The sequence below is a fragment of the Trichoderma atroviride genome, chromosome 4, assembly GCF_020647795.1.
Source record: "Trichoderma atroviride chromosome 4, complete sequence".
Lineage (NCBI taxonomy): Eukaryota > Fungi > Ascomycota > Sordariomycetes > Hypocreales > Hypocreaceae > Trichoderma > Trichoderma atroviride.
In genome coordinates this window covers 4,764,401-4,788,698 of record NC_089403.1, presented here as the reverse complement: position 1 = coordinate 4,788,698, position 24,298 = coordinate 4,764,401, and the positions used below count along the sequence as shown (strand labels likewise).

Sequence of the window (24,298 nt, the reverse complement as noted above, 5' to 3'; positions counted from 1 at the left end):
GCCGTTCGACAGACTGGTACATGTACGTATGGCTGCAACTTTAAAATTCAAGGAAATCATGCCACGCTGGCAATTACTAGGTACGTATCGTCAAAGTGAACATGTTCCGTATACAAAGGAGAATTGTACACGTATTTTAAGCTTGGCGCGATATATGGTGGAAAAGCCTCTGCGGCGAGCCACTCGGCAAAACCAAATGGGCGCAATTAAAGTTGCACTTGATGAGCATTTATACATTGAAATCTGAATTCTCTTGTATCATTGAGAATACCATTCATCGACTATGTATCATGTTACCGTGATCATATGCCATAAATGCCATCTTCCCCTCGACTGCTTGACAGAACGAGAAAGCAGACGAGCTCTTATACGTATCAACGCCACTAGAATGTCTCAGCGCGGGATCTAGGTCTATAGATTCCGCCATCAAATGTCTAGCGGTACGCCATTGTAAGCCTATCGCGCTAACATTGCAACCGCAAGCGGGGCATAAATTCAAGTCTATTATGTGGCTTTAGCAGCCTTGTCTTCTTCGCAGAAGCTTTACTAGAAGCGCCAAGTGGCCCATATCCGTATCCTCTCCCAAACTCAAGCCCAAACGTTTAATTCCAGCAACATGACCACTTTGAAAACCAAAAAATAGTTTCTTCTTCAGCAATACAAAGCATCTCATTTGAAAAACACATCCAACGCAAGCAAGATGCTGGTAAGCCATGCGCCGCCATTCAAAACGACCCTGTCGCTTGCGGAGTCTTTGAATTCCGAGCTCGGAAATGGCTTACTCAACCGCAGACATGGACGCACGCAGAGCACATTCAACTACCAATAACCTCTATTTTGATGACCACTGGTGCAGAAAGCAAATGTAACGCTTCTAGACGCTATTGATTTATGGCAAGTAGAAGAAATAACTAATTGGGGTCTAATTCAAGTGGCTGATAGCAGGTCATCTTGTATATCCGCGCTCGGCATTGAGGCAGCCTCCTTCGTTGCCGCCACTGTACATTCAAGCCATGCTCTCTCGTTGCTTCCGACTTATAAATTTCGTTCTACTGTACTCGTTATGTTCCTGTCAAACTATATATAGATGAACTGGAAAAGCTAAAATCCATGAGCGTTGAAGATTCATGGCCTCATTGCTTGTAGATTTGCCCGAAACAAGTTCAACATCAAATATTCAACTATAAATCTCCAAAAACGGTTTAAAAACGCCCCTTTTTGAAACCAAACTCAATGCCAAACGCCACTCGTCTTCATTGGCCCTCAAGGTCCCCCTTCTAGATTTGATCTCACCGTGTCTCTGGCCGAGACTCCACCACCGTTACACCCTTCTCCTTTCCAGTGTCCAGGACCTCCATGTAGCACTCAGATCTGTGATCAAGTGGTCCTCCTCCGCGCAATTTCCCCCCGCAATCTCAGTAAAAGTAGCTGCGGCCCCGCTCCTCCATCTCATCCGCCCCGTTTCCTAGCCCAAGTTTATTGGCGTTGTGGGCATTCGTATACCGAAAGTCCAGAGTACCATCTACCAGTCGACTAGTTTTACCTTTTTATACCAAAAACTCTCTTACAGATCGTGGGCCCTTCTCAAGCCCCAGCTCAGCAGTATATAAAGAGAGTGACGTCTCCCTCATCAGTTCCCTCCCTTCTACTTACACATCACTCTCGAGTTACGCAAGTCTGCTTCGGCTACTCAAAGCACACATACCCATACACACACTTCAAGAACTCTCACCACCATCATCAAACACAATGAACATCCTTCAGCGTGCCAAAATCCCCAAGCCCATGGATGAAGCAGGTGCCTCCTGGCCCGCCATCGCCATGGGCTTCTTCGTCGCCTTTGGCGGTGTCCTCTACGGGTAAGTCGTCAGATCAAATCAAATCCCCCTCCTCCTTTATTCCATCTTCTCCTCAACTAAACCCTCTTCTTCACAGATACGACACCGGCACCATCAGCGGCATCATGGCCATGCCCTACTGGAAAGACCTCTTCAGCACCGGCTTCCGCAACTCCAACGGTGACCTCGACATCACCACCTCCCAGGAATCCTCCATCGTCTCCATCCTGTCCGCGGGTACATTCTTCGGCGCCCTCGCCTCCCCCCCTGCTGGCCGACTTCTTCGGCCGCCGTCCCGCCCTCATGGTCTCCACCTGGGTCTTCAACCTCGGCGTCGTCCTGCAGACGATTGCCACTGCCATCCCCATGTTCCTCGCTGGCCGCTTCTTTGCTGGTTTCGGTGTCGGTTTGATTTCTGCCCTGAGTAAGCAGCCACATGTCCCCCATCATCATCATCATCATCTAACATGTCCAACTAGTCCCCCTCTATCAGTCAGAAACAGCCCCCAAATGGATCCGCGGCGCCATCGTCGGCGCCTACCAGCTCGCCATCACCATCGGCCTCCTCCTCGCCGCCGTCGTCAACAACGCCACGGCCAACCGCCCCGACTCGGGCTCCTACCGCATCCCCATCGCCGTCCAGTTCGCCTGGTCCCTCGTGCTCTTCATCGGCATGATCTTCCTGCCCGAGACGCCGCGCTTCCTCGTCCGCTCCGGCAAGCTGGAAAAGGCCTCGGCGGCGCTCTCCCGCATGCGGCGCCTGGACAAGGCCCACCCGGCCGTCGTCGCGGAGCTCGGCGAGATCAAGGCCAACCTCGACTACGAGAGCGGCGTCAGCAAGGCCACCTACTGGGACTGCTTCAAGCCCCCGATCCTGAAGCGCCAGTTCACCGGCATGGCCCTGCAGGCCCTGCAGCAGCTGACGGGCATCAACTTCATCTTCTACTACGGCACGCGCTACTTCCAGAACTCGGGCGTCTCCAGCGGCTTCACCATTGCCATGATCACCTCCGCCATCAACGTCGTCTCCACCATCCCCGGCCTCCTGGCCATTGACAAATGGGGCCGTCGCCCTCTGCTCCTCGCCGGCGCCATCGGCATGTGTGTCTCCCAGCTCATCGTCGCCGTCTGCGGCACCCTTTCCACCGGCCAGAGCGAAAACGGCGACATCTTTGTCATAAATGCCGCCGGCCAGCAAGCCGCCGTGGCCTTTGTCTGCATCTTCATCTTCTTCTTCGCCAGCACTTGGGGTCCTCTCGCATGGGTCGTCACCGGCGAAATCTTCCCGCTCACCACGCGTGCCAAGTCTCTCAGCATGTCCACCGCCACCAACTGGCTCCTCAACTGGGCCATCGCCTACTCCACCCCCTATCTGGTCAACTATGGCGAGGGCTTCGCCAACCTCCAGTCCAAGATCTTCTTTGTCTGGTTTGGCGCTTGCTTCATCTGCATTGCTCACGTCTGGTTCTTCATCTACGAAACCAAGGGTCTCAGTCTGGAACAGGTCGACCAGCTCTACACCGAAGTGTCTAGTGCCCGCAAGTCTACCAAGTGGGTTCCTACCGAGACTTGGGAAGAGCACCGTCAACGCGAGCCTTCGGTAGTTGGTCAAGTCGGCGATGTCAGAGGGGAGCAGGAACCAAAGGATGATGTGCCCACTGTAATGATGAACTCGACCCATGTTGAGCAGCGTGGAAGTGACTTGGTGTAGAACAAGTGAGGAATTCTTCGTCATTTACTTCTCTTCATCTTGATTTTGGTCAATTCGCTTGGAGTCTTGGTTTTGGTTGTGTATTTTGGAATGAACGCTGCCAGTTTAAAGTATACCCTATACAATTAGTTTCACAGGCGTTTGGAGTAATCTACAATCACGGCTGTTGGTATTGCTAAATTTAGGGTTATCCTTGAATGTTCTTCAAAAGAAGTTTACAAATGCACAAAAACACTTGGCGTTCTATGGCTAAACCTGGTTAGCAAAATTTAGTTATTGAATCGCGGTGTTTATAGTATTAATAGTACTAGTTTGAAACTTGAAAAAAAAAAAAAATATATTTATCCAAAAGCTATCATTTACAACTTACAATAGAAGCTTATTCCAGATTAACAAATCCATACCACTAATACTCCAATTCATGTTAGGCAAACGGTGATTTCAGCAGCTTGATTCGGTAAAACAAATGTGTTATCCATTCCTCATTCATAATTATACTATATAGGGTTGTTTTTGAAAGCTATGTTCTCAGGTAGAGCTCCATCAGTCCCTCTCCAGACGGCGTGACTTCAGTAATAAAAACAAATATCGTTTCCAAAGATGCAAAGGAAGGAGAATATGCAATTCCAAGAGCGTGAATCGTGAAAAAGTTTGGAACCATCCCAGCCTACGCCTCACCATTGCCAACGATGCTCTTCTTCCTGTCCTTCAGTCCACCTTCCAGCGTCGCATCCTTGGCACTGTCGTCAACATCCAAGCCCTTGCTCTTTGAGTCTTGTTCCTCTTTCTTGGCTTCTTCCGTCGCCGCCGTGCTTTCATCGTCGTCGGAATCAGTGTACGGGCTTGGGCGTACCACCTTGAGTCTAATGATCTCCTTGTTTTTGTCTTCTTCATCAGCTTTGTGGTAGACTCGCAGTCCAATTACGACAACCGCATTCCAAGGGTCCTTCTCAAACTCATCAAGCTCATCTTCAAACTTTGGAGGCGAAAGCGTAACGGGGCGTCTGTTCAGCTGACCTCCAAAAGTTTGGGCCTGCAAGTCCAGCTCGCGATCAGAAAGATCAGACAACGAAGATAGACTCTCTATGCCATCGTCGCTCTCAGATTCGTAGTAGGGAGAAGCTTGTAATGACTTCTGTAGGCCGTGTTCCGGTGGTGAGCCTGACTGATCAGTTGCATCACCAGGTGGGCTTGGCATTGTGACTCTCCGTCTTGCCTTTGATGATCCTGCTCCATTAAGCGAAGATGGTGGCTCATGGTTCTCGTCTGACTTGTCAATTTGCTCGTGAGAGTTGTTCTTGTGCTCCGTTTCCTCTTTGCTATTCCCATTCATTGGCCGTCTTTCGGCTTCTTGAGCTTTCCGCTTTTCTTTTCGTTTCTTTTCTTGCTTTTGACTCCTGACATGCTGCTTCATTTTGAGATAATGGTCATCCTTGCGGCGAGCAATGATCCTATCTTTGATTTCACAAAGCTCTTTGTCTTTGACGCGTTTCTCATGCGCTTCCTTGGCAGCCTTCTCTTCCGGAGTTTCCACAACTCTACCTTTGCTATGTGCGAGATCGTACGCTAGACCAATGCGCGTCAGCTTTTCTCGTCGTTTCTTGGCGTTCTTTCGAATGACGGTCTCAATAGGCAAAATGTCGTCAAGGCGAACCGCATCAATCTTGATTCGAACGTCGTATTCACCCGCCTCCAAATCAAGTTCGACATTGACCGAGCGTCTCATGCGATATGGCGCTTGGCTGCGGACAAGGTAATCTTCGTGCCCAGCTTTGTGGACCCGAAACGCCAGCTCAAATCTGTATTGTCCGTGAAGACCACGGAAGTAACGATCGTCCAGCTGAGCTAGCACAATCACAACTGGACCAGGTTTGGTAATGGCCAAAGAGAAATGAGTGTCGTGATAATCCAGCATCCAAGGAACGTTGACGGTAGTCCAGATTTGAGACACTTGCCAGCTGTCATCGAATAGCCGAGTTCTCTCAAAAGCCTGATATTTCTGAAGCAAGTCTTCGTATGCAATCCAAAAGTCACCATCGTCACCAAATCGGTGGTCGAGTTTCTCCAGCCATTCGGCAGTCCATTCTTTGGAGCCGTCGCCTGTTGGCATATTAGCATTTTTTCATCACTCTAATGAATTGAAAGAAAGCGTCTTACTCCAAGGACCTTTCCATTCTCCTTTTCCCCAAGGATTTTTCAGTCGAAGCAGGCGTTTACCATTAATGTCCACGGCTTTCTGAATGGAGTAGGAATGGAGCTCGAGGATGCCTTTTCTCTCTCCCCAGTTCGCTCCCCATACCCCGGTGCTACAGCCAAAGAGAAAGTCTTGGTTCACTTTCATCAGCTCCTTCCAAAAATACTCCTAGAAACTTGTTAGTCGACTGATACACATGGTATTTATCATATGCATGGAATGCAATTTCATGTCGCCTACCTTGTCAAGAATGTCAGTGGTAAAAATCTCAGACGTAACCCCGCCTGTGAGATCCTCGATGCCTTCGCCTCCATACCCACCCTCAATAGCAGCATAATCTCCGTGCGCTTTTGCATAACACTTTTCAAGAAGCGGAAGCCAAGTCTCCTGAGGATGCTGGCACTGAGCAAAATAAAGAGCACTGCTGTTGGACTGGTACACTCTGCGGTAGGCTTCTTCCGGATTGGAGCGCTCAAGCTCATCAAAGAGAACCCGTTCCCAGTGCTTCTCATCGTAGTCCGATTTGGTGAGATAGAGCTGCAAAATAACATCAGCAACCATCGTCATGTACAACAAAGAGGAGCGGAAACATACAAAGTCATCTACAATCTCCGAAATCCACTCGCCATCCCTGAAGAAGACAAAACCGTAAACTCCCACATCTTGATCATGCGCCACGCACAGCCTCTCAATCAACCCCTTCTTGTTGCTCAGCGTACACAGCGCCGACATGAGCCAGCAGTCTCCATCTCTCCCCTGTCTCACGTCGTTAGCCGTCGGGCCTTCAATGTAAAACTGCGGCTTGTCGAATATCTCCACGACACGCTTGGCGCTTCCCGGTCGAAAATCCTTGCCCGGGTTGTCGAGAGGCTCGAAGTTGGAGAGAGACTCCAGGCAGTCCCGGCGAACCAGCTTCAGATCGGCCTCGAGATCAAAGTGCGGGTCCCTGTACTTTTTGTTGACGCGGCGGCATTCTTGGACAATCTTGTCGACTTTGGCTCGGCACATAGCCGCTGCCGTTTCGTAAGAAGCTTGGGTTGTGGTAGATGAGGATGCGGTTTTGGCGTTCTTTCTAGACACTCTAGCAGTATATGGATTTTGCGGTATCACAGTTGTCGCTAAACAGATACATCTCGTCAGTAAAATTAACAATATTATTTCGCTGCGTTGAGGGCAGAGCAACAACATAACAACAAAACTCACCTTTGCCCGGCGCCCTCGTCGTAAACTTGGCCCAAAACTCATCAATTGCCTCCTGCGGCGTCTGCTGCTTCGCCTCCTTTCTCTGCCGCACCGGGACAGGATCAGGAGACCCCATCATGTAGTCATCGTTGCTTCTCGGATAAATGCGCCGTCTGGATCGCGACCGTCTGGAGCGGATACTGATATGAGATACGAAGCTGTTGTTGTCGCTGTCGGTGTTGATGAAGGACATTGTGAATGAGTCGATTCGCTTATAGGCGCGACGGAGGCTTGCAAAGTTGAAAGGGAAAGAGCATATGAGGCGCCTTCTTGGAGATTATGAGAAGCCGCAATGTAGATGCTTGTGCGAGTTGCAATGTCCTGTGCTGGATACAAACTAAGAGTCCCGTCCGTATAACATCTTCGTCTCACAAGCGGTAGAGCTGAAGGTGCACCAGGCGCTAGTCTCAGGGCAGCAATTAATTAAACAAGAGATGTCAAATGTTCAAAAGCCAGCATCTCGATGAGCTGAATACAAGTTCAAAAAGAAGAGAACATATTAAATTCGCTCATCGGTGGCGGCTGAAAAAAAGAAAGGATTATTGATTGATTAATGCTACGAAACAACACCGGCGCCAACGCCAGCAGACTAGGCAACCATCACGGCTGATCTACGACTACGAGGCTGACTTGAATCCTTTGCTCTCTCTGTCTGCATCTCTCAGTTTTGCACCTACATACATAGCTTACTTACTAGTATGATACAGCAGCCCCCGCGTTTCAAGGTCTAGATCACGGTATTTGCCTGTAACTGCAGCACATGCCACGAAAATCCTTGGCGGGCTGCAGTCACCGCGCCTCTTTTTCCCCCGCGGATTTGGGGGCCGTCGACGCTATTGGACGCATTGGCCGAATGGATGGGTGGATTCTCTGGAAGGTGCATGCATAGGTATTCATGCGCACGTTGCTGATATGAGAGCCACCTGTCGGAAGATATTACCACTAGATTCGTGGACAGGAGCCGCGTCAAATGCATAATTCGTACGGCTTGAATTACTACGTGCAAAGTACGTTACCTTGTGTACACAAAATCAAGGGCAAAGTAAAGTCCTTGCATGGAGAACAACTGATGGGATCCCGAGTCTGCAAAGGGGTCAGTAGCCTCATGTTGCTCTACGCGAGCACACGCGGTCATGATACGACTCTCGTCCGGCGTTGCATATTTCAACTCTTACCTAGAATATGGCGTTTGGTGTTTCATCGTGCGAAAAGGGGTATAAGAAAAGTTGATCTCTGGCCTCGCTGGCTGCCATGCCTCTTCCGCGTGTCTTTGCCAGTCGCTTTGCGTATCAACTCTCTCCCTCGTCCGACTCGAAACAACAACAACAACACACACATGCACACATCTACACAAACACACACGCTCATCATCACACCAAACACATCGTGCAGCGTCAACAGTTGCCGCCGCCGCCAAAGAGGGTATTTCATGACAGGATTTCTTCTTCATCTTCCTCATCTGCGCCTCTCCGCTTGTCATAATTTTACTGAATCGCTGCAGCTTCCACTTCTCCCAGCTCTCCTCTGCTCCGGCAGCCACGCTAACCACTCCAACCACTCCGAAAGCACGGGCACTGCTCAATGCCCGTGATCCCATTGCCCTTTATCAATCTTGGGGGCGCGCTCATATTCTCCATTTGCCGCACAGCCATAGGATCGCACGGCTCCTATCCTCTCAGCATCCTCAAACTGCCAGTTTTTTCAAGACATGTTGCATCCACCGCCTTTGCACGCGCGCGCTCTCATTCACTCTAGGAGGTGACGGTCTTCCACTCATCACTTGCCGCCGAATTGCTCTCCAGCAGCAAACCAAAGATCTGCAGCCCCAAGTACCAATCAACAACGAGTGTTACCGTTTGCGGCCTCCAGAGCAGCGCCGCCGTTTCAAGCTCATCACAACATCACACACAGCCTCACGGGTATATCCATCGCATGTGCCTAAAGTCCTCAAGTCGTCAAGAGCTACGTGACAGCGTCTTTGTCGTTTCAGTCCGTAATATGTAGGTAGTTTTGAGTGATGTGATCCAAAGTAAATTCGTTTGAAAGATGGGGGATTGCGCCCAGGAACCGTTTCGAACGAGGCCCATGCGTACCCAAGGGCCTCCCACAAAATCGGACGCTCTTCAATTCTGAGAAAATGTGTGTAAGAAAAAAGAAAAATTTTGACGCATTCGATATCGTCGTTGCTGCCGCTGTCATTTCGCTCATTCCTTGCCACGCAGGAGGTGAGGCTGCAGGAAAATGTATGCTTTTGCCGTCGCCTTTCTCTGGTACGAAAAAACGTCTGCGATAAGAGAGTGAAGAAGAAAAATAAACAGACGCCACAGGAACCGAAGCCAAAGAAAGACTCCGCTTAAGCCGATGATGAGAAGAAATATTGCCAACCATCCGGAATAGAAGAAAAAAAGGAGATATAACAAAAAGAACCGGAATCGGGGAAGCACAATCTGGGGTGCTATGCAACGAAAAAGGGTTGCATCGACTTGAAATAGAAAAGAAGAAAACCGTAACAAAAATACAGCCTGGAATCCAGAGTAATTTTTTTTTTTAAATTTTTCCTGTTGTTACAGTTCATGGAGTCCTTGCCCCTGAAAGAGGGCGTGTATGTCTACCGTCCACCACCACCCTGCAAGGCTAGGAATGGAGGGCAGTAGACGACTTATCAGGACCTTCTAAGCCACCGGGGCAATGGGAGCCACGGAGGGAGCGGGGACGTTGTTAAGGTCCACAACCTCGTTGTTGATCTCGGTGTTGGCGGTCTTCTGGGGGCAATCGCGAGAGATGTGGCCAGCCTCACCGCACTGGTAGCAGGTCTTGCCGGCAGTGTTCAAGGGGCCGCCGTTAGGAGCAGTGCAATCCCTGGAGATGTGGCCGAGCTTGCCGCAAGCATAGCACTTCATGGCCTGGGCCTGGCAGTCGCGAGCGAAGTGGTTGGGGCCACCGCACTTGTAGCATGTAGCGGGACGAGGGCCGTTGGCGAAGCCTCCACGACCATAGCCGCCGACGAAACCACCACGGCCCATGGGAGCACCACGGCCCATGCCAGGGTTGCCGGGGTTGGGGCAAGCACGCTATGGAGAATGGATTAGTATTTTCCTCGGCAGAAATCTCAAAGTAAAGGCATCATACAGCCAAGTGGCCGGGCTGGCCGCAGTTGTAGCATCGGCCACCGGTGGCAGTGCCGCTCAGGCGGAGAGTAGGGCAGTCGGCCTGGACATGGCCCAGTCCCTGGCAGTGGTAGCACTGCTTCGCCTCAGTCGAGCGAGGGAGAGGGCAGCCGTTGGACTCGTGGCCTATGGTGACAAGCTGTTAGAGAATGACAGGCTAATCGGATGGCGTTTGCATATGCATACCAGGCTGCTTGCCTATCGTTCAATCATGTTAGCAAATCTAGTTCATTGAGTCTCTTTCTGCGGCGGAGACTTGAACGTACAGTTGTAGCAAAGGCGCTCGGCAGAGGAGCAAACCTCGGCGTAGTGGCCAACGTTGCCACACTTGTAGCAAGCACGACGAGAGAGAGAAGACATGTTGATAATGTATTTAGATCTAGCCCGGAATATCAGGTTAGCAGACGGGCGGAATATTTCTCAAGTCCATGTTTATGCGCCATTAGCGAAACAAGTGTCCAGAAAGCCACAGCCCAGTCAAAGCTCAACGTTGTTATGCCGACGGCGGCGCCGGGCAAGAGGAAGCCACGAGAACCACTAAATGCGGCGGGTCTTGGAGTTTGTCGCGGGGTTGCTGGAAGCTCGGAGACTAGCTTGGCTGCGAGAAATTCCCTCGCTCAGACGGCTGCAGAGGTCTTTGCGAGAAGAATCTGGCAGGGCAAAGCAAAGACAGCAGATGGAGGAAACAATGTGCAGTCGCGGCATCGTGGCTTGTACAAGTCAAAAGCGTAGACGTGGCTGCGTCGGTCGGATAAAGTCTCTGCCAGAGACGTGGCGCAAATCCAGGCCGCATATTGTAGCTTGACAGCCGGTGAAGATGAGTTGTTGATTTTCGCAAACAAGTCATCGTCGCAGCCATGCATGGCGGTTTGATGCGTCTCGCATGAGCAGCAACACCACAGGGCAGTGCCCGGGTCCAAGAGCCGAGATGCTAGCGGCGCACAATCCATGGAGACGATGCGCCTGTCCCGCTCCAGACGATCCGAGACATCCAAGCATCTTCTGTACGAAGCCCGCCATCCACGCACATGTGATATAATGCACTCAGGCACCGTTCGGCCGGGAAATCAAGCGTCGAGGTCGCAGTTGGAGTTGGAGTCGCACCACGGTGGTGTGTCGCACAGAGCGGCGCAAAGGTGGTTTGATTTGCTGCTCCCCGCGCATGGACATCCGCACAACTCTGGGGCCGCCACGGCAGCGACGCAGCGCAAAAGAGGTACCAATTGTCATGATTCCGTCTTCTTTCGTGCTGTAGCGCCGCCAGATCAAGATGCTCAAATGGGCGCTCCCCGTCCAAGATGGAGAGCAGCTGGTAATGGCTGGTGCGCGAAACAATCCGCTGAACTTTGACCAGGCAATGGACATGTTGCGTCGCAAGCGAAAAACAAGCCGCGGGATAAAAGACTGAAAAGATACACACCTTGCAAAAAAAACCTCGAGAGATTCAGTTCAGTAGTTTCGACAACTGCGACAACAACGGCGACGTCCACCAGCGAATCCTAGATTTCCAACAAAAGGGAAAAAAATTTTCTTGTCGTGAGGAGATTTAATATGTTCGAGGGAAAAGGAAAAAGGCAGGGAAGTGGAGCGGGCTGGGCGAAGGGCGAGCAGAGGGCGGCGGCCACTATTGGATGGCTGGCGCCTGCAGCTACAGCAGGTGTGCGCGCGTTCGGGGCGAGTGTGTGGCCTGTGGCTCGCTGTGGTTTGTCGCCGTGGAGCAATGGATGCCACTGGGATGCCACTGGGATGCCACTGTGTCACCCGCTGCAGGGCCCTCCCGCTAGCGCTCTTGGGGGCGAGGTGAGGGGAAATGCACCCATGCATGTACGGCGCGAGTACTTTTGCCACGCGGGCTGGTGGATGCCCGCCCAGCGCTGCGGTTCGAGAGGCGACGGCTACCTGCAAGGTACCTGGACATGGCCACTGTTTGAATCGCCTCCATCATCACAAACGACACAGGTCTGAATCAACATATGCTTTGCTTCCAGATGCCCGATATCAACCGAGGCAATATTCTTGTATTAGCACTGACACCGTAAAACACGCAGGTACCGCCTGGCAGCAGAACGGACCGTTAGTCACACAGCGCATAAACTTGAACTCTCTACCCCAATTTGAGGACACCACAAAAACACCGCATCTCACAATATCAAGTATCCTTGCAGCACCGTGTCCTTCTTTTTCCGGACTAGCAGAGCCGGTGCCTCCAAGAACACGATCCCGTGATTGTATCAGCTAGGGCTTCTACTACCTGTAGTCGCTGACAACGTGTCTTTAATGCTACACTACTAGACTACGTGTAGTGTATGCGAGTTTGGATATCTCATGCACCACGCTCTCTCTCTCTCAATATTGAACGAGAGAACATCAATAGAAGTGGTGACGAAGAATCATAGTGGAGGCCCAATCACTCTCTGCGTGACATGCGCCGTATGCGCTCAGTTAATAAAGCCTGTACAGAATCCGAACCTGGTCACATTAACCCCTGCGTAGCACAGCATCTGATATCCAGGGATGCTGCCAAATAAGGATGCCCACCGACCGAGGTAGAAACGGCGATGATGGAGCTTACATGCCCGTTCGGGGCAGCTGTATCTTATTGAAACTCGTGTACTTTGCGGCAGAAAATACGAAGCAGCCACTCACTTTGCAATATCAAATGATGAAGCCCTTCCAACACCAACAACAAACCTCAAAAGCCACTCCCATTTCGATATTTAATTTCTCAGCCCTGCATGCAGACACTCGTGCCGCATGTGGCCCCCTACCAACCAATCAAGACCACTTCACCATCCGGGAAAGGGAACAGGCCCAGTTCTCGACCCAAGTCCATGACAGGCTATAAGCTTGGCCCTGGTAATGACGCACCGGGGGTCCAGTTGCAGCATCACTCTAGGCTACTGATGGCATTGATATTTGACGAGTAAAATGAGCCTCTTCAGGCCAGTAGTTGTGCACGTGTGAATTCAATGTAAAATAACGGCCTTTAATGGATGTTGGAGGGGTGGACTGAAGAAGAGCATAGGAATACTTTTACAAGGGCTCCCATTTGCATGTGATGCTAGGAAAAAGACCAAATCATGGACATTCCCTTCATATGGGCCGTCAGCAAAAATACATGGGCATCCTATATTACCAAGAACGCCGTCAGAAGGCCGCAACATGCTGTGTTGATCGCCTCCCATCTGAAGCTTTTATGTACACATTTCCCTTTGTGCAAACACATCCGTAATCCTTCATGTGACTGCCTCCCAAACACCCCGTACAAAATAAAACAAAAAATTGTGATACATCCCTCTCAGTTCGGAGGTGCCTGGCCAGCTCGTCCTCTTTCTGAAGGATGTACCGGCTGTGGCTCGCTCGCTGATGCTGACGGAGCAATGGAGCGAGGCACCGCTTCGACCACATATGATACTCCATCGTCAGAGGCGTACGACGGTGGTCTCGGTCCCGTTGTTGGCCGAGAAGCAGGAGCTTGAGCAGCCTCATTGCGTTGCCAGAAAAAGCGATTCGGGTCCACTCGCTAGATTTGACGTCAGCTCAGATACATGATGAATATAGTCGGGATAACAACATACCACACTCTCTCGCCAGAGTCCGTAAGCAGGAGGGTTCATCCTCATGGCCTCACTCTCAACCCCAGCAGCTTCCTCATCCTGGGCCATCACCACCCGTATGGGTTTACGGGGAACGGCATATCCGCGCGGATCTATCGCTCTAGGAACTTCAGGAGGATCCCCGCGAGCAACAAGCATCCATAACCGGACCAAGCTGTAGCAGAAGAAGACTGCCGCCAGGAGAATGATCATAATCAACATGATGTTCAACTCGCCGATAACAGAGTGCTTCGTTAGCGTTATACCCAAATCTACGACTAATGTTAGCATTTTGCGTGTAGTAAAGATGTAAAAAAAAAAAGCCGAGGCTCAGCTTCCGCCACTTACACACTGCCAGCAGCGAAAAGAGAAACATCGCAGCCACAAAGCACTGAGCAATCTGCACTCGCACATGTCTCGACTTGATGTACGGGAAACAGAACAAAAACTTCTTCTTCTTCTCCTTCTTGCCGGCCTGTCGCTGGGCTTCTGAATATGGAGGCGCCATGGACTCTGGAGATGCATTGGCGCCAGGCGCTCCCGGAAGGTGAGCCGGCTGAGGAGCCGACAGAGGTGAGGAATTTGTTTGTCTAGACTGAATGACCGGAGTCTTGGGGCTCTCTAGAGCGGCTTCTTCGTCACCCAAGGCCCCTCGTCTTCTCCCCAATGCCAGTCGAGGCAACAAAAGCCGCCGAGGAAATCGTCGTGTCGTGTCCGGCTCCGTATCCGTCTGCATGTCCCGCAACATAGTTCGCCGGCGCTCTGCTAGGATCTGGTTTCGGTCTGTAGGAGTATTTGCTCGTCCATCTCCCCGCGCTCGGCGAAGGAGCTCGTCGCGCAGCAGCTCCATACTTCTATCAGACGCCATGCTGTGTATTCGGTTCTGTGCTGCTCTGGCTTATATCATGAAATGGAGAGAATTGGTTGGTGGGTGGGTATGTATCTTTCTGGTTCCGTCACGGCACAGCCGCAGTCGTTGAAGGAATCGAGGAATCGTCGAATATCGAATTGAGAAGAAAAAAGGAAGGAATGTATATAATCAACGAGCGATATTGAGGTGTTTGAGCAGAATGAAGAAAAATCCAATGACCGACGAAAAGGTGAGATCCTGCTCAATGAAAAGAAGAGAATGACGAAATAGAGGGAAAGAGACCGAGATTCGAAGTCGCCGTAAAAGGATTAAATGAATGGAGTAGGATAAACAGCGAGCAGCAAGAAGAAGAAAATGCACAAAGGAACGGGTGTACGAGGCTATCTCAATACATTGGATTGTATAGAGAAAAAAAGAGAAGCAGGTAGCAAATCCAGAAACCAGCTGGAAGGGCAGCCCTCAAACCTCGGGATTACGAGAAAAACGCAAGAATCCGGACCAACGAGCGCAAAACATGTAAGACGGAAAACCCGCCCTGCATCTGTCTTTGCAGAAAAGGAAGAGAGAAAAAGAGAGAGGCGGGACGAATGGCAGGCCAGGCGGAGCAAACATCGAAGCTGGGCCAAAATAGAAACCCAGAGGCTCATTAAACTGGACGTCGCCGTTTTCTGGCCCGCGCACACGGGCTGGGCTGGACCCGGAAGAAGCTCGCTCACAGCCTCAGTTGGGAACGGACCAGGAGGCCAAAGCAAAGCACAGCACAGCATAGGCCCTCGTATTACCCGCCGCAGCCACCATGTGTCAAAGGCAGGCCTCAACGCCGCGCAGGGGTCAAAGAGGCGTGTCCTTGTAGCAGGTGCTGCAAAACCAGGGGCTGGCGCCAGGGTTGGCCGTGGAGAAAAGACGGCCGTGTTTCATCCTGCGCTGCTCCACCGCCAATAGACGGCGCTGGAGACGACACGGCGCCACTCCCTCGCCCAAATTGATTGTTTCGCGATGCGCACCGATGGTTTGACGCGGTCCATCACGGCCAAGGGGGTCGGAGGAGCAAACAATCCTGTTCTCGGGAAGCATCTGGCGTCGTTGAGCGTCTGTCATCGAGGCTGGTCTGGCTTGGCCTGGCCTGGGCAAGATTGCCGATTGTGCGGAGTCTTTTCCCCAGCTTTGCTACGGTTGATGGCGATGATGCTGCTGCCTCGCCAAGTGATTGCTCATCAAGAAGGTACTGTATATGCATATAACAATCCATGCTCTGTCGCTTGCCGGGGTTCCTATGCTGACGCAGCCCGCGGTTGACTGTTGTGACGAGCCTCCCCAGAACAGCGCTTATTATCGTATTCCATGTGACGACGGCTGAGCTTGAGCTGGCGGTTAGGTATTACAAAAGTTGTACATCACTTGCCTCAACAACAGGACAATTCAAATCGTTTGGAGAGCATACAGCAACCAAATGTCCCATGGCCGCTTTTTCATCTTTTCTCCTTCTATTGCCCCCTTAATTCCAAGGTATCGCTGATTATACATACAATAAGATTGACGCCGATATTGCCATTGTTTTTTTTTTCCTCCCGAAATGCTGGTTTATTTCACATGACGATGAGTATTCATTCTCAAGTTTGAGAATCTATGTCTTGGATGACGGGATGCAAGACTCATCAACCGACATGAAGCCCTTAAATGTGAGTTGGCTCCATAATATGGGCCAGACGCCGCAAACGATCCAAGTCAGAGTCGCCAGTGAGCTTCAATAAGCAGCCGCTTTTGTCTTCGTCGAGACCAAAGTAGCGTGTTGATCCCCCGCCAGTATCTCTCGTCAACGAAAAGACGTCTCCAACTGCTTATTCCATAACTCGACGGTACAAAGCCGCAAATGTCACTCACTTCAACTCGCCAAGAAGCATAGTGCGATCTGATGAGGCCGATAGTACTAAAAAGGGAATTAGAAGACTTCTCTACCAAAGCGCAACGAGAACTAATTGTAAACTCACAAATGGGGTCCTTGCCAGGCGCAAATTCCGCACAGTTTACAACTCCTCGGTGTCCCGGGAGTTTATACATTAGCTTTCCCGTCTCGTTGGACCAAATGACTACAGTGCCATCTCCAGAAGCAGCAGCAATCTTCTTGCCTTCTGAATCCCAACTGGCGCGTAGCAGATTTTGCTCCACACCAGCCGTAGTGCCGTCGAATGTTCGAATGTGTCTTTCGGTGGGCGCAAACGGGCGAATGTCCCATGTTCTCACCGTTGTATCCATCGAGTGTGACAGTAGAGATTGTGAATCGGGAGAAACTCGCAAAGACGTAACGGTATCCGCATGCCCCAGTAGAGAGTACACCACGGCCTTCTTTCTTAGATCCCAGACTCGAATGTCATTATCTATGCCTCCCGAGTATATCTCGTTGCCGGCCTGCGAAATGGCCACGGCTGTAATGGGAAATTCGGTCTCAATGTAGTCGACTGCGTTCTTCGTCCGTGGATCCCAAATTCCAATTGTCGAATCGTCACTTCCGCTTATCAGCATCTCCTCGCCTCGCTTGCTAATGTCCAGACTATTGATGATTTCTTCGTGCCCGACATATCGCCGAATCCGTGTTCCCGAGGTAAGATCCCAGCTCGCAAGGTGCATATCGGCGGAAGCAGAGTACAGAATCTCCGAGTCTCGTGCCCACTGCAAGTCGAGAATGGCTCCCTTGTGGCCATTTAGCACGCCGTAGTTTTCGCAGTCGCCATATGTCCTCCACAGCACTACCTTGCGTCAGCAAACCAATATGCACCTTGAGAAAATCGAGAGCTTCATACTTATACTTCGGTCCATTGATCCAGAGGCAATTAAATTGCCCGTAGGATCAAATTTGGCTGAGAAAATCTCCCCAGAGTGTCCCGTCAGCTCCATCACAGGAGCTTGAAGCCCGCTCGTCCGAGGAGCCTATAAATATTATTAATACCATCCCAAGAGGCCTCTGTGAGTAAAAGATGATCTTACCGTTTGAACCAAGGCGCTGCTGGAGGCATTGAGCCGCGCAAGGGCTCCTTCAGAAGTGTTGACATTCTGCCTCTTGACAAGAACTTTTGACAGTCCGGGGTCGTCATCGGCCGGGCGCTTTTCAGCCGACATTGTGAGTATGCAAGGTATTGAAAATCCTACCAAGAGCTAAATTGGCCGAAATAGTAGAATGGAATCGGGTTTCGAGCTGGTGAGGCTGTCCGTGTCGCGATCGCGAAGCCTTGTCGAGTTGCGAACTTGGCGCCGGTCAACGCTTTCCTATTGGTTCTCGGCCCGTTGATGTTCCTACGCTCGGTGGTCGAGGCTAGCAGCCAGGGACTCGGAGCCCCACCGCTTAAAGCTGGAGCTCCCTGTATGATAGTCGCGGACGTTCCTCGACCCCCCATATCAGCGCAATCCATCTTTCACGTCTCTGCCCGGCCTTGGTTATTGCATTCACGTTGCAGAGATACTGGCGCAAGAACAATACAACTGGCTACTACCATCCGCGAATTCCCTTGCAGCTACCAAAGCCTAGACGACTGCCGCAATGGCAGCCAGCAAAGCGTCCCGCATCGGGGAAGAGTACGTTTCCTCAGGTAGCTCTACGCTCGGCGTTGTTCTAACATGGATCTAGAATCTGGAAGTAAGGTGTCTTGGTATGAGAGAGAGAGAAAACACCTAGAATTAATCGCATCGATAGAACTCGCATCGATAAAGTGAATGCCGAGCTGGTGACGCTCACGTACGGAACCATCGTTGCGCAGCTATGCAAGGATTTCGAAGACGACTACCCAGAGGTCAACCGACAACTTGACAAGATGGGTTACAACATCGGTCTGCGACTCATCGAAGACTACCTGGCAAAGTCAAATACAATGAAACGATGCTCCCATTTTCGGGAAACCGCAGACATGATATCGCGGGTAAGGTCGCGGGCTCAAGGATGCACTTTGTTTTCTACGGCTGACGGACTTTGTGTCTCCCAGGTTGGATTCAAAATATTCTTGAATATTACACCGCAAGTGACAAACTGGACAGCCGACAACAACTCATTCTCCCTGGTATTTGACGAGAATCCATTTGCCGACTTTGTCGAGCTCCCGGACGATGGAAGGGCGCAGAACGAGCTCTGGTACTCCAACATTTTGTGTGGAGTGTTGAGAGGCGCATTGGAGATGGTTCAGATGCAGGTGGAAGCGCACTTTATCAGCGACGTCCTAAGGGGGAACGACACTACAGAAATGCGGGTAACGTTGATACGCTACATCGACGACGAGCTGCCGCCGGAAGACGATTGATAGAATGACAAGCATGTGCCGGGCCAGATTAACGAGGTGAGAGAGCTCAAGTCATGTGCAAGAAATGCCAGAGCTAGCATTTGACAGCAGGGCTTTTCCTTTTCCTCTTCCGTTCTTCAAAGGGAATCCTTTTGCCGCGGCCCCCTGGTGATGGCCGGTCCGATCCCACTGCCGTCAGAGAAATTACGGGGAATGAAAGCAGTATGATACCCATAGATAGCCGAGCTGTCTGTCTGTACACTTTTGATCAAGCCATTGCGAATAATTACGGCATAATCCCGATGGGTATCTGTCAGTAAAGGAACGGGATGGATAGCCGAATGTCCATCTGTGCCTATGAATAGTTTACCGAGCTGCTAGCACATGGAGCCTGATGGCTGCGCTGTTTGCTTCCACTTGCAGCATCAATGATTTAAAGTTCAGCAACATTCATGGATGCTTTGTAGCCTGCATTACGTCTCGTCATGTTGCTTCCTACTACTACGTTCTACTAGTGTAGGTAGGTACTACCTACCCATGCACGTATAAGTGAGGCTCCGTGTACCATGGGCATCTCTGTAGCCAGATTGAGTTTCGGGGATTTACGCTACCTAATTTTGATTTCGCCATGTAAGCATCCAGCAAAGAGAGCTGGAAACGAATCCAGCCCAAGGTGGCAAGCAGTCGTGCCTGATCTCCATGAATCAGCCCACCCCGGCTGTGGAGTGACTGAGCAGCGCTGGCTGATGCCTGCTGAGTGGTCAATGCCCGCGTCTCGGGTTGTACGTGGTATGAGCAATCATGTTACAAGCCGATGCAACGCGTCCGGTTTGCGTAGATTCACGCCGAAAGATGGAGGGGAATGACGAGTGCCGCTGGGGGAGAAAGGAAGGCGATGCGCATATCGGAGGTTGTGAGGATTCAGGGTCCAGGATAAGTCGCCAAAAGGGAAGCCGCAGGATGTTTGACACAACACATGATGCAGCCACAGTCACAAAATGAAAATCAAAATGTCCTTTGCTTCGACAAAATGAGCAATGGAAGAGGACCGCTGTGCCGTATGTCAAAGTAAAATACGCAAAATCCCACATTAAACCCATATTAATCGAGTCGCTTCGAGGCTCGCAGCGAGTGTTGCCGAGAGCAGTGCGCCTCAAAATTCTCTTACATGCCTCGATGCAGCGGTATTACGTCGAAGGCCTTACCTCAGCGGTCGCCTTAGCGTGCTCCGTGTCACAATGGCAGCAAAAACAGCGCTGCGGCCCGCACAGACTCGCGTGTGTGCCTCAGGCGCCCAGCCCCAAAACTACGCACCTAGTCTGAGGCATACGCAAGCACCAAGCAGCCGGAGCCTTACAGTGGGATCGCCAATCCCCCCCCGAAGCAGTCTGATGCGGCCCTCGAAACACTTTTCCAGGCTCGCTCTGCTTTTCGCCGCCAGCCCCTCGCACTGTGTCCCCTCGCGTCCGCGCCCGCCAGCACCGTGCGACGGCCCCAGCCCCGGCGCAAGGCTACGCGCACCGTCCGACGCGGTTGTTGCGCTGCCGCCACCGTGCGAATCGCCCGCGCTCCTTTTCGTGCCGCTGCGCTCTGCGTACTGTATGAGCGGCGCTCTGCGCACCACCATCGCCCACGATTTACTTGCACCTTGCCTTACCTTTCACTACCTCCACAGCCTAATCTGATGTCCATCGCGACATTTGTCCCCACGGCCCAGCGCGAGAGCTGACCCGGACGACCCACGACCGCAACCTGCTCTTCCTGCCTCCCACGCCGTCGCAGCTGTTGGACAGAATCGAATCGAATCGTGGCCGCTGCTCGCCTCGGCAATACCAGACGCCTTGTTTCCCAGGCCCGCCAGTGCTGCTGCGCTCCAGTTCCCGCGCTGCCGGTGCGCTTACAGCAGAACCGCCAGGCCAACCTCACTGTAGCGTGCACTGCATCCCCCGGGACTGAGGCAGCTCTGATCTTTCCCCTCCGCTCTCCATCTCGACTGCTTCGTCGGCCACTTCAGCCACTCTCAGCTGCCCTCTGCCGCCTCTTTGCTGCTCCGCGACTCGAGCGGGCAATTTTCTGCAGCGCCAGCACCGAGCGCCGCCGTCGCCGCTTACAGACATCGCCACACTTCTTGTCCGTCCTCGACGAGCGCGTCGCCTCAGCATCTGCCTCCACGCCTGGATCTGCAGCTTCACGCGGTTCGCGATCATTTGCGTACAAATACCTCTGGGTTTTTCCCGCTCTCCTGCTGGGATAGGCTTCCTGCTCAAGGTTCCGCCTCGTCCTGCCCACGTCGGCCAGCCCTGTGGCGCTCTTCGCGTGGCGGCACCCAAAGCGGCTGACCAGGGAATCTCTTTCTCGCTCAAACACACAAGTCTTTCGCATTGAGCCCTGAGAGCTCTCTGCATCCTCGTACATATTCAATCCCGCCTCCCATCCACCCTCATTCACGATGAATGCCCAGCCTGGAATGGCCAACGTGACGCCCATGGGCGGCCCTGTTGGCGCACCGATGCCCATGATGAATAATAATGCCGCCATGAACCCTCAAATGGTGGCCGCTGCCGGCGCAGGGCGACAGGTGCAGGACCAGCGCAGCACTCTCAACACATACATTTACGAATATTTCCTCAGACATCAGATGTACGACTGTGCCCGCTCTCTGCTGGCCAGCGATCAGCAGGTCAACGTGAACAAGGAAGCCGGCGGCCGTCGCGAAAATGGCAACGCCATGAACGGCGTCGACGACCCCATGGACACCGATTCCAAGGACGACAGCGACTCCAAACTGCCAGAGGACCTGCCTCCTCCCAAGCTACCGATGCCAGCTTCGGATACATCCTTTCTCTACGAGTGGTTTTGTGTGTTTTGGGATATCTATACTGCCCCACGCGCCAAGAATGGCAACCATATCGTCAACCAATACGTTCAGCATACTCAGGTACGGAATTCAGATGCTGTTTTTTATTATTATTATTATTATTTCCCCTTTCTTTCCTTTTTTGTTGTCGTAATCTGTCTGCCGATTGATACTGTTGACTAACTCAATTTCAAGCAGCAACAGCGAATGAAGCAGTCTCAACAGCAAGAGATGCTACGTCAAATGCGCCCTGAAATATCGGCGCAACAGTATCAGGCTCAGGCATTCATGAGAAACATGCAGAACACCAACATGACCATGGCCATGAAGCAGCAGCAGCAGCAGCATCAAACCAATCTTGCCCGAGCAGCCATGGCCAACAATCAAAATCCCAATATCCAGATGCTTCATGCAAAGCAGAACCAAATGCAGAGGGATCCTTCCGGCATGGACGCCAACCGTGATCGGCCATCATCGCCCGCCTCGGGAGAAAATGCGCCATCTCCCTCAAAACGTCAACGAATGGACGGCGCTCCTTTCAACGCTAATCAGCCCGGCGCCATGATGAACGGCCGCCCCGGCCAAAACATGCCTGGCCAGCCGATGGCTGTGGCCGGCAACCTCACAGCTGCCTCGCAGGTCCTGGCCGCCAACGGCATCAACCCCAACCAGCTCAACCCCCAGCAGATGCAAAACTTTGCCAATACGCCACCCGCAGCCCAGCAAAAGTCCATCGCAACCTACTCGCACAACCTCCAGCAGCATCATGGCAACCAGATGGGCAGCAAGCAGATGGTGGGCGGCGTGCCTCAGAACCAGAGCTCTCCCATGATGGCCCCGGGAGGCCCTGACGGTAATGCTCTCAATGCGTTTTACGGCCCCACCATGGACGGCCCCAACGCTATGCGAGGAGGAGGAGGGCAGGCCCAGCCCACCGGCAGCAACCATGCTCTGCAGGACTATCAGATGCAGCTGATGCTTCTAGAGCAGCAGAATAAGAAGCGGCTGATGATGGCTCGCCAGGAGCAGAGCGACATGGGCGGAATCCCCAGGGACAACCAACCGGGAGCAGCCGGACCCAATGGACAGCCCTTCCCAGACACATCACCACAGGCCATGAGATCCGGCACTTCTCCCAACCCGGCTGAGCAGATGAAGCGCGGCACTCCCCAGATGAACAACTCTGGCATTTCCTCGCCTGTTCCCGATGGTGCACAGTCCCGCGAGTCTCCCAACCCCGCCATGAACTTCCTGGGCAACCACGTCAACGTCAGCATGGCACCTCACTTCTACAAGGGAGGAGCAGACGAAAGCATGGCCGCTGCACAGGCCCAAATGAACGGCATGCGACCGCCCAGCTCACACCCCGGCCAGCCATTCAATGGCCCGATGAACGCACAGCAGCAGCAGATGATGGCCGCTCGGCAGGGCGTCCCAGGCAACCCCCAACAGTGGCAGCAAGGCATGAACGGCCAGATGGTGCCTGGTGGTATGCCGCAGCAGGGTCAGCCAGTCCAGGGCACTCCCCAGCAGCGATCAATGCCTCCTCCATCGGCGCCTGCGGCAGCCAACGCAAACAACAGGACGACTGCATCCCCCCCAGCAGGCGGCGGCAGCGCCTCCTACACCTAGCCAGAGCAACAAGGCGGCGCCAAAGAAGAAGGAATCTAAGAGTGCCAAGGACAAGGTAAGTCCATTCTGCATTGAAATTCTCCATCTCGCCCTTGTCCCCCTTGTCTCGCTTTTCTCGCTTTTCTCTCTTCTCCCCCTTTTTTTGCAATCTGACAGATCTTATAGCGACTTGCTGCACAGAAGAAGTCCAACCAGAACAACAACGCCGCTGCTTCTGCCGCAGAGAATGGCGCAGAGGCCGAGGTCAATGCGCCGGCAACTCCCATCACCCCAGTCGTCGCCCCTGGAAGCTTCAAGGCCAACCAAGCTGGCAACCCCACGCCAAATGCACCTGCACCAACAGTCACCACAGGTGTCCCAACTCCTGCTGCTGCGGCCAGTGCGCCGGTACCTCAGCCGGCTGCTCCCTTGCAGCAACCCGCCCATGACCTGGTTGGGCCCACCTCATTAGGAGCAATGGAAAGCAACTTTGGAATGGTACGTTTCAGTCTCTCTCCGTCGTCACATTTGACATGTAGTGGCCTCCGACTTGAGAGCCCAAGGCTAATGTTGCAGCAGGACTTTGGTACAATGGACATGAATCCTCTTGGCTCCACTGACGTCCTCAACGACTTCGATTTCGACTCGTTTCTGAATGATGGCGAAAATGGCAATGAGGACTTTGTCTTCCCCGGTGGATACTCAGGGATGGAAGGTGGAGAGATTGGTGCAGAGTAGGATTCTCCATCTCTCTACAATGTTTAAAGCTGGGTTGGCTGTTTTTAACTACATCTTTTTTTTTTTTTTCTGTTATTGTTTGTCTTCCTGGGTAGTCTCTCTAATCTGGCATTATTCGACAAGGCGTTAGAGTGGATTATCTATATCATGGTCATGTGGCGATCCGGTTTTATTTTCCCAGGGTCTCATGCTCTTTGATGGTTTGAAACGG

General features: G+C 52.2%; 10 protein-coding genes across 10 annotated transcripts; 5 read left to right on the top strand and 5 right to left on the bottom strand.

Annotated features, from left to right (window-relative positions):
• Positions 1-1,749: 1,749 nt before the first annotated feature.
• On the top strand, positions 1,750-3,549 carry TrAtP1_008976 (uncharacterized protein; the record flags this gene model as incomplete). The annotated part of the gene is made up of 3 exons (XM_066114113.1): positions 1,750-1,859; positions 1,936-2,240; positions 2,318-3,549. The coding sequence occupies 3 exons, from the start codon at positions 1,750-1,752 to the stop codon at positions 3,547-3,549; spliced, it is 1,647 nt and encodes a 548-aa protein (XP_065970206.1).
• A 452-nt stretch (positions 3,550-4,001) lies between these two features.
• On the bottom strand, positions 4,002-7,496 carry TrAtP1_008975 (uncharacterized protein). The gene is made up of 5 exons (XM_014087146.2): positions 6,947-7,496; positions 6,338-6,861; positions 5,984-6,280; positions 5,707-5,911; positions 4,002-5,649 (listed from the first exon to the last, which is right to left on the bottom strand). Exons 1-5 carry the CDS (start codon positions 7,176-7,178, stop codon positions 4,217-4,219), a joined length of 2,691 nt encoding a protein of 896 aa, XP_013942621.2. The 5' UTR covers positions 7,179-7,496; the 3' UTR covers positions 4,002-4,216.
• Positions 7,497-9,657: 2,161 nt separating this feature from the next.
• Positions 9,658-12,070, bottom strand: TrAtP1_008974 (uncharacterized protein; the record flags this gene model as incomplete). Its single annotated transcript, XM_066114112.1, has 5 exons — positions 9,658-10,056; positions 10,115-10,291; positions 10,419-10,531; positions 11,573-11,586; positions 12,063-12,070. The coding sequence occupies 5 exons, from the start codon at positions 12,068-12,070 to the stop codon at positions 9,658-9,660; spliced, it is 711 nt and encodes a 236-aa protein (XP_065970205.1).
• A 1,380-nt stretch (positions 12,071-13,450) lies between these two features.
• Positions 13,451-14,616, bottom strand: TrAtP1_008973 (uncharacterized protein; the record flags this gene model as incomplete). Its single annotated transcript, XM_014087144.2, has 3 exons — positions 13,451-13,675; positions 13,731-14,020; positions 14,097-14,616. 3 exons carry the CDS (start codon positions 14,614-14,616, stop codon positions 13,451-13,453), a joined length of 1,035 nt encoding a protein of 344 aa, XP_013942619.2.
• Positions 14,617-15,978: 1,362 nt separating this feature from the next.
• Positions 15,979-17,962, bottom strand: TrAtP1_008972 (uncharacterized protein). Its single transcript, XM_014087143.2, has 4 exons — positions 17,602-17,962; positions 17,418-17,544; positions 16,608-17,363; positions 15,979-16,546 (listed from the first exon to the last, which is right to left on the bottom strand). The coding sequence occupies exons 1-4, from the start codon at positions 17,731-17,733 to the stop codon at positions 16,497-16,499; spliced, it is 1,065 nt and encodes a 354-aa protein (XP_013942618.1). The 5' UTR covers positions 17,734-17,962; the 3' UTR covers positions 15,979-16,496.
• A 189-nt stretch (positions 17,963-18,151) lies between these two features.
• Positions 18,152-18,902, top strand: TrAtP1_008971 (uncharacterized protein; the record flags this gene model as incomplete). Its single annotated transcript, XM_014087142.2, has 4 exons — positions 18,152-18,186; positions 18,239-18,247; positions 18,305-18,527; positions 18,591-18,902. 4 exons carry the CDS (start codon positions 18,152-18,154, stop codon positions 18,900-18,902), a joined length of 579 nt encoding a protein of 192 aa, XP_013942617.1.
• Positions 18,903-20,119: 1,217 nt separating this feature from the next.
• On the top strand, positions 20,120-20,566 carry TrAtP1_008970 (uncharacterized protein; the record flags this gene model as incomplete). The annotated part of the gene is made up of 1 exon (XM_066114111.1): positions 20,120-20,566. The coding sequence occupies one exon, from the start codon at positions 20,120-20,122 to the stop codon at positions 20,564-20,566; it is 447 nt and encodes a 148-aa protein (XP_065970204.1).
• A 325-nt stretch (positions 20,567-20,891) lies between these two features.
• Positions 20,892-21,296, bottom strand: TrAtP1_008969 (uncharacterized protein; the record flags this gene model as incomplete). Its single annotated transcript, XM_066114110.1, has 1 exon — positions 20,892-21,296. The coding sequence occupies one exon, from the start codon at positions 21,294-21,296 to the stop codon at positions 20,892-20,894; it is 405 nt and encodes a 134-aa protein (XP_065970203.1).
• A 34-nt stretch (positions 21,297-21,330) lies between these two features.
• On the top strand, positions 21,331-23,370 carry TrAtP1_008968 (uncharacterized protein; the record flags this gene model as incomplete). Its single annotated transcript, XM_014087141.3, has 2 exons — positions 21,331-21,819; positions 21,934-23,370. 2 exons carry the CDS (start codon positions 21,331-21,333, stop codon positions 23,368-23,370), a joined length of 1,926 nt encoding a protein of 641 aa, XP_013942616.2.
• A 456-nt stretch (positions 23,371-23,826) lies between these two features.
• On the top strand, positions 23,827-24,087 carry TrAtP1_008967 (uncharacterized protein; the record flags this gene model as incomplete). Its single annotated transcript, XM_066114109.1, has 2 exons — positions 23,827-23,847; positions 23,929-24,087. 2 exons carry the CDS (start codon positions 23,827-23,829, stop codon positions 24,085-24,087), a joined length of 180 nt encoding a protein of 59 aa, XP_065970202.1.
• Positions 24,088-24,298: the final 211 nt, after the last annotated feature.

Coding starts and splice junctions, on each gene's coding strand:
- TrAtP1_008975 (XM_014087146.2), bottom strand. CDS start 7,178: ATGTCCTTCATCAACACCGACAGCGACAACAACAGCTTCGTATCTCAT. Junction 6,862..6,946: donor GACGAGGGCGCCGGGCAAAG/GTGAGTTTTGTT, acceptor GTATCTGTTTAG/CGACAACTGTGATACCGCAA. Junction 6,281..6,337: donor CGGAGATTGTAGATGACTTT/GTATGTTTCCGC, acceptor GTTATTTTGCAG/CTCTATCTCACCAAATCGGA.
- TrAtP1_008972 (XM_014087143.2), bottom strand. CDS start 17,733: ATGTCGGCTGAAAAGCGCCCGGCCGATGACGACCCCGGACTGTCAAAA. Junction 17,364..17,417: donor ATCAATGGACCGAAGTATAA/GTATGAAGCTCT, acceptor GACGCAAGGTAG/TGCTGTGGAGGACATATGGC. Junction 16,547..16,607: donor GCCTGGCAAGGACCCCATTT/GTGAGTTTACAA, acceptor TTCCCTTTTTAG/TACTATCGGCCTCATCAGAT.